Source organism: Thamnophis elegans, chromosome 17, assembly GCF_009769535.1.
Source record: "Thamnophis elegans isolate rThaEle1 chromosome 17, rThaEle1.pri, whole genome shotgun sequence".
NCBI classification, from domain to species: domain Eukaryota; kingdom Metazoa; phylum Chordata; class Lepidosauria; order Squamata; family Colubridae; genus Thamnophis; species Thamnophis elegans.
In genome coordinates this window covers 12100860-12113131 of record NC_045557.1, presented here as the reverse complement: position 1 = coordinate 12113131, position 12272 = coordinate 12100860, and the positions used below count along the sequence as shown (strand labels likewise).

General features: G+C 48.2%; 1 protein-coding gene across 1 annotated transcript in view; it reads left to right on the top strand.

The window, feature by feature from the left end:
• PPP2R5B (protein phosphatase 2 regulatory subunit B'beta) overlaps positions 1-8636 on the top strand; it is a 43544-nt gene extending 34908 nt beyond the window's left edge. The window contains exons 8-13 of the mRNA XM_032233767.1: positions 25-78; positions 3871-3921; positions 4576-4695; positions 6044-6171; positions 6982-7083; positions 7441-8636. Coding sequence (XP_032089658.1) covers positions 25-78; positions 3871-3921; positions 4576-4695; positions 6044-6171; positions 6982-7083; positions 7441-7570 — 585 coding nt within the window. The 3' untranslated portion in view covers positions 7571-8636. The remainder of the gene's footprint in view (positions 1-24; positions 79-3870; positions 3922-4575; positions 4696-6043; positions 6172-6981; positions 7084-7440) is intronic.
• Positions 8637-12272: the final 3636 nt, after the last annotated feature.

Genomic DNA, 12272 nt, shown 5'->3' with positions numbered 1-12272 from the left:
CTCACCCGGATTCCTCTCTTGCAGCTGGCCTACTGCGTGGTCCAGTTCTTGGAGAAAGACGCCACGCTGACCGAACACGTAAGTCTGACTTTCGCACAGGGGCGGGAGGGTAAGCCGCAGGGTAGGGGGCACGGCTGCAGCGGGGGGAGGGGGAGGGCTGGGCGAGATTTTGCATCCCTGAGTGCGAGAGGCTCCTTCGATCAAGAGCCGGAGTTTTCTTTTCATTTACTCTTTGAATTTCTAGAACTGTCCAACCCCACCAAGCGGTAATGAAATTCATTTTTTTTTACTACTGGTTCTGTGGGCGTGGCTAGTTGGGCATGGCAGGGGAAGGATACTGCAAAATCTCCATCCCCACCCTACTCTGGGCCCAGCCGGAGGTGGCATTTGGTAGTTCTCTGAACTACTCAAAATTTCCCCTACCGGTTCTCCCAACGACTCAAAATTTCCTCTACCGGTTCTCCCAATGACTCAAAATTTCTCCTATCGGTTCTCCCAATGACTCAAAATTTCCCCTACCAGTTCTTCCAACGACTCAAAATTTCCCCTACCGGTTCTCCCAACGACTCAAAATTTCCCCTACCGGTTCTCCCAATGACTCAAAATTTCCCCTACCAGTTCTTCCAACGACTCAAAATTTCCCCTACCGGTTCTCCCAATGACTCAAAATTTCCTCTACCGGTTCTGCCAATGACTCAAAATTTCCTCTACCGGTTCTCCCAATGACTCAAAATTTCTCCTATCGGTTCTCCCAACGACTCAAAATTTCCCCTACCGGTTCTTCCAACGACTCAAAATTTCCCCTACCGGTTCTCCCAACGACTCAAAATTTCCCCTACCGGTTCTCCCAACGACTCAAAATTTCCCCTACCGGTTCTCCCAATGACTCAAAATTTCCCCTACCGGTTCTTCCAACGACTCAAAATTTCCCCTATCGGTTCTCCCAACGACTCAAAATTTCCCCTACCGGTTCTCCCAACGACTCAAAATTTCCCCTACCGGTTCTCCCAATGACTCAAAATTTCCCCTACCGGTTCTCCCAACGACTCAAAATTTCCTCTACCGGTTCTCCCAATGACTCAAAATTTCTCCTATCGGTTCTCCCAATGACTCAAAATTTCCCCTACCAGTTCTTCCAATGACTCAAAATTTCCGCTATCGGTTGTCCGAACTACATTATGACATCTGTCCCATTGCAATTCCCACTCCATTTTATGGTGCAAGGTCTCCAACATCCACCAGCTCCGTGATAGAACCAGCAGTGACACATCTTTGAACCTCTTGGTTTTTTTGCTTCTGCGCATGCGCAGAGCAATTTTAGTTGTGCTGTGCATGCGCGCACACCCCTGAGCGAACCGGCAGTAGTCTCTGCCAGAACTGACCGCTGCTCTATGCCCAAGAGGGTTAAGGCAGCGCTGGGAAATAATGGCACATAAAATATTGACAATTGGACCCGATGACTTCGGGATCTGCTCATTTTTGTTGACAGCAATTTAGACATTCATAGCTGTGTGTTGCGTTATTTTGAGGGGACAGCACATTGACACTCTTGTCCAAGCTGTATAGGGGACGCGGTGGCTTAGAAGCTAAGACGCTGAGCTTGTTGATCAGAAAGGTCAACAGTTCAGCAGTTTGAATCCCTAGCACCACGTAACGGAGTGAGCTCCCGTGACTTGTCCCAGCTTCTGCCAATCTAGCAGTTCGAAAGCACGTTAAAAAATGCAAGTAGGAAAATAGGAACCACCTTTGGTGGGAAGGGAACAGTGTTCCGTGCGCCTTCGGTATTGAGTCATGCCAGCGGCATGACCACGAAGAGGTCTTTGGACAGTGCTGGCTCTTTGGCTTTGAAACGGAGATGAGCAGCGCCCCCTAGAGTTGGGAACGACTAGCATATATCTGCAAGAGGCACCTTTACCATAACATAGATACAAACGTACATACATACTAGTGTTGGGTTTCCATTTTTTTTACTAGCGGTTCGCTTGTGCGCGCCTCATACCTGCACACAACGCTTCTGCGCATGCGGGCAGGTGGGCGGCACCTCCTGCTGCCGCCACTACCGGTTCGCCCAATCCAGGCCGAACTGGGAGAAACCCACCTCTGATACATAAATACATACATACATATACTGTATGTTTATGTGTGTGTGTGTGTATGTGTGTGTGTATATATATATATATATATATATATATATGTATGTATGTATGTATGTATGTATGTATGTATGTATGTATGTATGTTTATAGATAGGTAGGTAGATAGACAGATAGATAGACAGACAGACAGACAGACAGACAGATATAGATAGCCAGATAGATAGATGGATGGATGGATGGATGATAGATGATAGATAGATAGATAGATAGATAGATAGATAGATAGATAGATAGATAGATAGATAGATGATAGAGATAGAGGATATAGATGGATGGATGGATGGATGGATGGATGGATGGATGGATGGATGGATGGATGATAGATAGACAGACAGACAGACAGACAGATATAGATAGCCAGATAGATGGATGGATGGATGGATGGATGGATGGATGGATGATAGATAGATAGATAGATAGATAGATAGATAGATAGATAGATAGATAGATAGATGATAGAGATAGAGGATATAGATAGATAGCCAGATAGATGGATGGATGATAGATAGATAGATAGATAGATAGATAGATAGATAGATAGATAGATAGATAGATAGATAGATAGATATAGATGATAGAGATAGAGGATATAGATAGATAGCCAGATAGATGGATGGATGGATGATAGATAGATAGATAGATAGATAGATAGATAGATAGATAGATAGATAGATATAGATGATAGAGATAGAGGAGATAGATAGATAGATAGATAGATAGATAGATAGATAGATAGATAGATAGATAGATAGATAGAAGATAGATAGATAGACAGACAGACAGAGAGAGAGAGAGAGAGATAGCCAGATGGATGGATGGATGGATGATAGATAGATAGATAGATAGATAGATAGATAGATAGATAGATAGATAGATAGAAGATAGATAGACAGACAGACAGACAGAGAGAGAGAGAGAGATAGCCAGATGGATGGATGGATGGATGGATGGATGGATGGATGGATGATTGATAGATAGATAGATAGATAGATAGATAGATGATAGATAGACAGACAGACAGACAGACAGACAGACAGACAGACATACATAGAGATATAGATAGCCGGATGGATGGATGGATGATAGATAGATAGATAGATAGATAGATAGATAGATAGATAGATAGATAGATAGATAGATAGATGATAGATAGATGATAGATAGATAGACAGATAGATAGACAGACAGACAGACACATATATAGTATGTATGTATATACATACTGTGTGTGTATTGACGTATGACCGTTTCTCCCACCTACAATATATGTGTGTGTAGTTCTCAACTTACAACCCTCCATTTAGTGAGCTATACAGTATATCTCAGAAGTGAGTAAATATCCCTTCACATTTTCTAAATATTTAAGACTATCTTAAATAACACTGAAGAAATGACACTTGGCTACAATACAAAGTAGTGAGTATACAACTTGTATAACAGAGTCAATGTGCTGTCCCCTCAAAATAACACAACACACAGCCATGAATGTGTAAACTGTAATCTCTGTATTTAAGATATACTTAAATATTTACTGTGACGTACTCAATTCTGTGATATACTGTATATATGTATATAGTGTGTCTGTGTGTGTGTGCACATCCACATTTGCTGTCACCCTATTTGAACTAAATATTAATCTCAGCCATTGAATAACCTCTACAGATACCAGGCGCTAAATGCAAATAAATAAATAAATCTATTTTTTCTTCGGCAGGTGATACGGGGCCTGTTGAAATACTGGCCAAAGACTTGCACCCAAAAAGAGGTAGGTACCGAAGGGCTCCTGGGCTCCTGACGGCATTACTAACCGGTTTGGTGCGTGAAAAATATGTGCATGCGCCGCTGCCCCTAAAAAGGCCAATGCGCATTCACAACACTAGAAAAGGGGGAGGGGATTACATTTTTTCAATGAAACAATTGTTCTGCGCATGTGCAGAACAGAAGCTGGCGCCACCGAGGATAGAACCGGTTCGGGCGCGTGTCCGGCCAAGTTCGCCCGAACGGGTAGGAACCAATGGTGGGTTTCAGGAGGTACGGCCTGGTATGAGCATACCAGTAGTAGGCCGGGAGAAGTGGCCACCATACCAGTATGGTGGCTCGTTTGTCCCAACCACCCACCTGCGTTCCATAGTTTATAACGCAACCGGCCAATTGCACATACACGCACAGGGGCCTGCGTGACCTCCGCCAAGCAGCTGGGTGGCACAGGGCAGTGGCGTGCGCAGCGAGCGTGCCCGACTCGGATGCCCGGCCCCGTGCGCAGCGTACCGGTTGTAACGGGATGTGGAACCCACCACTGGCTCAGCCGGGGGCGGCGGTTTGCATGCCTGGGGGGCGGGGGGGGTCAGGCCTTGTAAAGGCATCAGCTGGAGGGTCTCCCCCTCCCTTCATCCCCTCCCTCTGCTCCCTTCCTGACCAGGTGATGCTCCTGGGGGAAATCGAGGAGATCCTGGATGTGATCGAACCCTCGCAGTTTGTGAAGATCCAGGAGCCGCTGTTCAAGCAAGTGGCCCGATGCATCGCCAGCCCCCACTTCCAGGTGCCTTGCGGGGGGGGGGGTAGCAAAGGAAAAGGGGTGGCGGAACGCATCGCTGAGGTCGTCCTCAACATACAACCACAGTTGGAATTTCAATTACCAAGCGACGCCAAGGGACCAGGACTGCATTTTACAGTAGTTTTTATTGCGGTCATTAAGTGGATCGTGTCATTGCTAAGTAAATCTGCCCCCCCCCCCAAAAATTGATTTGGCTGATTGGAAGCCAGCAAATGTGGATGAATTGTGATCAAATGACCGAAGGGTAGGAAGCGAGATGGTTATAACTTTGAGGATGGGTCATAAGTCACATTTTCCAAAGCCGTTGTAACTTTGAACGATCGTTAAGCCGTTGGTCGTAATTCTTTTTTTTTTCCAAAGACTGCCTTGCAGGTAGTCCTCTACTTGTGACCATTCATTTAGCGACCATTCAAAGCTACAACAGCACTGAAAGAAGTCATTATTCACACGCTTATGACCGTTGCAACTTCCCCCAGTCATGTGATCAAAATTCAGATCAAATTGTGGTCGTAAGTCGAGGACTCCCCGTAATATGGAATTCTGGCGGCTTACACTGTTACAGGGAGTCCTCGACATACGGCCACAAATTCTGAGTCCAGAACTTCCGTTGCTAAGCAAGACAGTTGTAAAGTGAGTTTTGCCTCGTTTTACGACCTTCTTTGCCACCGTTGTTAAGAGAATCACTGCAGGGGTTAAGTTAGCAACAGGGTTGTTAAGCGAAGCCGGCTTCTCCATCACACACAAACACAAACACACACACACCTGTGATTGCAGATGCTGCAAACATCGTTTAAGTCACTTTTTCCAGTGTTGTAACTTTGAATGGTTGTTAAATGAATGATCACAAGTCAAGGATACAAGCAGTCCTCGACAGTTCATTTAGTGACTGTTCAAAATCACAACAGCACTCAAAAAAGTGACTTAGGGCCCATTTTGTGCACTTAACGACCGCTGAGGCACCCCAATGGTCATGTGATCAAAATTCAGCCGCTTGGCGATCGGCTCACATTTATGACACCCGCAGTGTGCCGGGGTGACTTGATTCCCCTTTTGCGGACAAGCAGAATCCAACGGTAGACACCAGATTCACTTAACAACCAGGTTACTGCAGTGATTCACTTAACAACTGCGGCAAGAAAAGGACGTAAAACGGGACAGCGCTCACTTAACAACCGGCTTGTTTAGCAGGGGGAATGGGGCAAAACTCACTTAATCGATGTCTCACGTGGCGACAGAAAGGTGGGGTCGTAAGTCGAGGACTACCTCGCTTGAAGGCAGCTTGGGGGGGGGGCTTTCAAATCCTCATGGCGTTTCCCTCTGTCCCCTAAAACAGGTGGCCGAACGGGCTCTCTATTTCTGGAACAACGAATACATCCTGAGCCTGGTGGAGGACAATTGTCACACGGTGCTCCCCACCATCTTCGGCACGCTCTACCGCGTCTCCAAGGAGCACTGGAACCCGTGAGTCCGGCGGTGCGCAGCAGCGGGGAGAACTCGGTCAGAGAACGAGGACTTCCTCGGGCTTTCTCAAAAGTTAGGAAACCCACCTGGGGAAAAAGCCCCCCTCCCCCTCCAGGAAATGACCACCTGGTGTAGGTTGCCTTCCTGGTCAGTCAGAATGGGACAACTCGCCGTAGCCGACTCAGTAGGGGACAATTCAATTGTGTTATTTCAAATAATTAAAAAAATATGATCATCTTTGTTCTTTGCATTTTATTTCGTCCCTCCTTTGGCATCCTTAACGATTCTGTTCAACCACCTCTTCGATATTCATGTGATTCTTGTCCCACAGTGAGTTACCTGTGGCGAATTGGCCATGAAGAGTTGGCCATGGCGAGTTGGCTGCAGTGAGTTGGCCATGAAGAGTTGGCCATGGCTAGTTGGCTGTGGGAATTGGCCATGAAGAGTTGGCCATGGCGAGTTGGCTGCAGTGAGTTGCCCATGAAGAGTTGACCATGGCTAGTTGGTTGCAGTGAATTACCCATGGCAAATTGGCCATGAAGAGTTGACCATGGCTAGTTGGCTGCAGTGAGTTGACCATGAAGAGTTAACTATGGCAAGTTGGCCATGAAGAGTTGATCATGGCTAGTTGGCCATGGCAAAGGCCGATGAAGAGTTGACCATAGCTAGTTGGTTGCAGTGAATTGGCCATGGCGAGTTGGCCATGGCGAGTTGTCATAGTTGTGGGACTCTAGGGATGTCTGTCCCCTTCGTGTGTCTCAGGTTCTTCTTTTCCTTGTCCTCACTACCCCGTCCTACCTCTCTTCCCAGGACCATTGTGTCCCTGGTCTACAACGTCCTCAAGACCTTCATGGAGATGAACGGCAAGCTCTTCGATGAACTCACTGCCTCCTACAAGGTGGAGAAGCAGCAGTAAGTGTGTTTGTGCGAGGGTGTGAACGGTTTGAGTGGGGGTGGGGAGATGGTGATGGGGAATTCTGGGAGTTGAAGCCCACAGCCCTTCAAGTTACAGATACAGAATAACAGAGTTGGAGGGGACCTTATAGGTCATCTAGTCCAACCCCCCACCCAAGCAGGAGACCCTACACCATTTCTGACCAAGGGCCGCCCAGTCTCTTCTTGAAAGCTTCCAGGGATGAAAATCCCACAACTTCTGAAGGGAACTTCTGTCCCATGGGTTGATGGGCCGGGGAGTGGTGGTTGAATGGGAAGCCTCTTTCTTTGCCCCTGACCCTCCCCCCTCCTCTTCCTCCCTCCCCTCCCCCGCAGGGAGCTGAAGAAGGAGAAGGAGCGCCAGGAGCTGTGGAGGCATCTGGACGAACTTCAGCTGCAGAAGCTGCAAGGCCTGGAGGAAGCCAAGATGAACCGCTTGAACCTGCAACGCACCCTGGCCAGCTAGGAGCCCCTCCGCCCCTGGAAGTGGAAACCCCCCCCCCTCTCGTGGGCGGTGGGAGCGGCGGTCCATCCCTCCCAGGCCGAGACAGCTGGTTTTCCCCCCCTCCCGAGTTGGGTCTCCCATCCTCGGCTGCCCCCACCACCACCGCGATGCCAGCCGGAACACAAAAGGACACGAGAGTTTTTAGGGGGCAGCGGATGGAGGGGGAAAAAGCCCCGTCTGGGCTGCGATGCCGCCCCCCTCGCCTAAAACGGATGGGCCTGTAAATAATAGGGGAGCCACAATCTTGCAGAGACAATTGGGGGGGAAATGGCTAGACAGGTTTTGGAAGGGGGGGGGTTATTGACCCTGTTCTCTGTTGGACCCAAATCTATTTGGGGGTGGGGGGGGAGAATTGGAGTGCAATACCCAACTGGGAGGGGGAGGAGCACAGACCCCCTCTCCCATGGTCCTCTGGGGCAGCGAAAATGCCCACCACCCCCTTACTAGTAACCCTGACCCATGGCCATAGAGCCCCTCCCTGCCTCCTAAGTGCACCCCCCCTCCCCGCTTCCTTCCCCAAAGGGCCAGTCTCCACTTTTGCTGAGGGGTGGGGGCGCAGCAGGCAGAAGGATGGTTCTGAAAGAGGGGGGTGGCTTGTCCTGGCAGAGAGGAGTGGGGGTGCCACCCTGGGAGAGACCATGGGCAAGATGCGTGCATGTGGTGGTGGTGGAGAATAAATGTTTGCTAACAGCAGTTGTTAGTGTGGGTTCGCAGTTGTGTCTGGCTGTGTGTGTGTGTGTGTGTGAGAGAGAGAGAGAGAGAGAGAGAGAGGTTGCAGGCAGTCTTCACTTTGTCTTCTGCAGCTCAGAGGGGTGGGTGGGCACATGGAATGTGTGTATCTGTGTGCCCCCCCTTTCTTCTGTTTGAGAAACACACACACACACACACACACACAAGAGAGAGAGAGACCCCGCACAGGATCAGAGCGAAGAGCACATTGTGTGCACGTTGCAAGGGCCAAAGCAAGTGTAACTTCCTTCTCTTCTCCTTCCCCTTTCAGCCTTTCTCCTCCTTCTGTCTCTTCCTCCCTTCCTCCTTCCCGTCTTCTCCCCTTCTCCTCCTCCTCCTCTTCTCCTTCTTCTCCCCTTCCTTCTCCTCCCTCCGTCTTCTCCCTTCCGCCTCCTTCTCTCCTCCTCCTTCTCATTCTGTCTTTTCTTCCCTTCCTCCTCCTTCTCTCCTCCTCCTCCTCTTCTCCTTCTCCCCTTCCTTCTCCTCCTTCCGTCTTCTCTTCCCTTCCTGCTCCTTTTTCCCCTCCTCCTCCTCCTCCTGCTCTTCTCCTCCTCCTCCTTCCCTTCCTCCATCTTCTCTACCTCCTCCTCCCTTCTCCTCCTTTTTTCCTTCCCCTATCTGCTTTCCTTCTCCCCTCCTCTTCCTCCTCCACCCTGGGTTCCTGACCTCAGAGAAGAGATATTTGCTGGATAGGACACTGTGTGACTTCAAAGGGGTTGCAGCAGGCGATATGCCTATCTCATTTTGTGTGTGTGTGTGTACATGTATGTGTATGCCTGTGTGTGTGTGCCTGTTGTGTATGTAGTATGCAGGAGAGTCATTCTCAGCCACCAAAGTCTCATCGCAGGATGGCAATGCAAGAAACCCACCGCAGCAGCCTTCTCTGATGGTCCTTGCCGGGGTGGGGGTGGGGATGCTCCTAAGAACACCTGGAAAGCAATGGAATCCTTCCTCTGGAGGCCTCAGCATCTGGCTTGGGATGCTCAGAGACACCGAACATCTGGAAAGCTACCTGAAGTGGGTTCTCCATCCTCATTGCACCTGGATGGAGACTGAGCGGAGAAGCATTTATTTCTTTTTAAACCCCAATTTTTATAGCTCAAGATTGAACTTGGTTGTTTTCTTGCAAACGTTTCATGACCAACTCAGTTACATCAATGCTAGTCCATCCAAACAGAGATGGACGGGACCTTGGAGGTCATCTAGTCCAGCCCCCTTCTTCAAGCAAGAGGCTCTTACAGAATAACAGAGTTGGAAGGGACCTTGGAGGTCATCTAGTCCAGCCCCCTGCTCAAGTGAGATATAGAATAACAGAGTTGGAAGGGACCTTGGAGGTCTTCTAGTCCATCCCCCTTGATCAAGCAGGAGATCCTTACAGAATAACAGAGTTGGAAGGGACCTTGGAGGTCTTCTAATCCAGTCCCCTGTTCAAGCAGGAGAATCTATACCATTGCAGATAAGTGACTGTCCAGTCTCTTCTTTAAAAAATCTCCATTGTTGGAGCACCCACAACTTCTGGTGGCCAGCTGTTCCACGGGTTAATTGTCCTCACTGTTAGGAAGTTTCTCCTTAATTCCCGGTTGCTTCTCTCCTGGATTAGTTTCATCCATTGCTTCTTGTCCTACCCTCTGGTGCTTTGAAAAATAAGTTGAACCCCCCTATTTTGGGGGGCAGCTCCTTAAATACTGGGATACTGCTATCCTGTCCCCCTAGTCCTCCTTTTCTCTAGACTAGCCAGAGCCAAATCCTGCAGCCATTCTTCACATGTTTTAGTTTCCAGGCCCTTAATTATCTTAGTTGTTGTTCTTTGCACTTTTTCCAAAGTCTTAATATCTTTTTTTGCAATGCGTTGAGCAAAACTGGTTGCAATATTCTAATCTATTCTAATAATATATGGTTGATATAATAATATATTAATAATAACATTCTAATCCTTCTCATGGATTGCACCAGTGAAGCTAAAAAAAAAACATTTCGTTGTATTTATTTTGCACAATGGCAATAAAGACTCCACCAAGGCTTTATAAAGCGCTACTAATACTCCACCTGCTTTTGATTCTATGCCTCTGTTTATGCCACCAAGGATTGCATTCGTATTTTTTTAGCTGCTGATGGCCGAGGGTGGATGTCAGACGCACTGATGAGGTTACCTCCTTGGGTCACGAGACGTCTGCAAGAAAACAAGGACCCCTCAACCCTAATTTTAAGTGCCAGGCCACAGCTGCAGGTAGCATGATACCCTCTTCTCTAACCCACCCACCCAATTTTTTTTTGGAATCCTGCCATCCAGATTAACAACGAAGTTTCTCTCCACCAAAGGTTTTGTGTTTTTATATGCATTAGAGCAGTGGTTCCCAAACTTGGCAACTTTAAGACTTGTGGACTTCAACTCCCAGAATTCTCCAGCCAGCTCCCAGAATTCTGGGAGTTGAAGTCCACAAGTCTTAAAGTTGCCAAGTTTGGGAACCACTGCATAAGAGCCATGATGGCGAACCTTTTCGGCACCGAGGGCCTAAATTGGAATGTGCATGAATGAGTGCGTGTGTGCGCATGCACGGAGTGCCGAAAACCCCAAAACCAGCTGGCCAGTGCACGCATGCCTGGTTTTGCGGCCGTTTTCAGGCCATTTTTCAGCCAGTTCAAAAACGGCCTGGAAAATGGACCAAAAAAGGGCCTAAAATGGCCAGAAAACTACCTGGTTTTTTTGCTGTTTGGGCTTTTTTCAGGCCATTTCAGGCTGTTTTTCGGCTATTTCAAAAACAGCCTGAAAAATGGGCCCCAAAACGGCCTGAAAAATGGGCCAAAAAGCAGCCTGAAAAATGGGCCCAAAAATGGCCTGAAAAATGGGCAGGAAACTGCCTGAAAAATGGCCTAAAATGGCCAAAAAACTGCCTGTTTTTTCACTGTTTGGGCTTTTTTCAGGCCATTTCAGGCTGTTTTTGGCCATTTCAAAAACAGCCTGAAAAATGGGCCCAAAAATGGTCTGAAAAATGAGCCAAAAAGCAGCTTGAAAAATGGCATGAAAAATGGGCAGAAAACGCCCCCCAAAACTGCCTGGTTTTTTACTGTTTGGGCTGTTTTGAGGCTGGTTTTCAGGCCAGTTTTTGGCCATTTCAAAAACTGCCTGAAAAACAGGCCAAAAACGGCCTCAAAACAGCCTGAAAAAATGGACTAAAACAGCCCACAAATGGCCAGAAAATGGCCTGTTGTTGGCTGTTGTTTGGGCCATTTTCAGGCCATTTTCCTGGCCATTTCAAAAAAGGCCCCAAAACAACCTGAAAACAGTGCAGAAAATGGCCTAAAAACAGCCTGGGTTTTTTGGCCGTTTTCAGGCCTTTTTGCAGTTCTCTGGCATCTGCGAACACCAGCTGGTGCGTGTGCCCCCAGAAAGAGCTGTGTGTGCCACTTCTGGCACGCAGGCTGTAGTTTCGCCATTACGGCATTAGAGCGTGTGTGTGTGTGCGTGTGTAAAAGTCCACATGTGTGGGAGATGAGTGCAAGGTTAAAGACCCCCTCCCTTCCCACTAGGCATGATCACCTCAACACAGTCTTGGTACCCAAAAACAGACCCTCGGTGGGGAGGGGGAGGGAGGGAAAGGGGGCACGGCTTTCATTGCAGTTGATTTTTTGTAGTCGGCCACTCGGATAGGATTCTTCTCCTATATCAGTGTTTCTCAACCTTGGCCAGCTTGAAGTCCGGTGGACTTCAACTCCCAGAATCCCCCAGCCAGCTGTGCTGGCTGGGGGATTCTAGGAGTTGAAGTCCACCGGACTTCAAGTTGGCCAAGGTTGAGAAACACTCCTATATAATCGAATTTAGGAATACCCCACTGGTGTAGTTTTCACAGGAGAAGAACCCCTCCCCCAAAAGCACTGGAGGGGAGGGCCAGTGGGGTGGTCGAAGTGGGGGCTGGCAGGGTAGACCTGGGAGGGA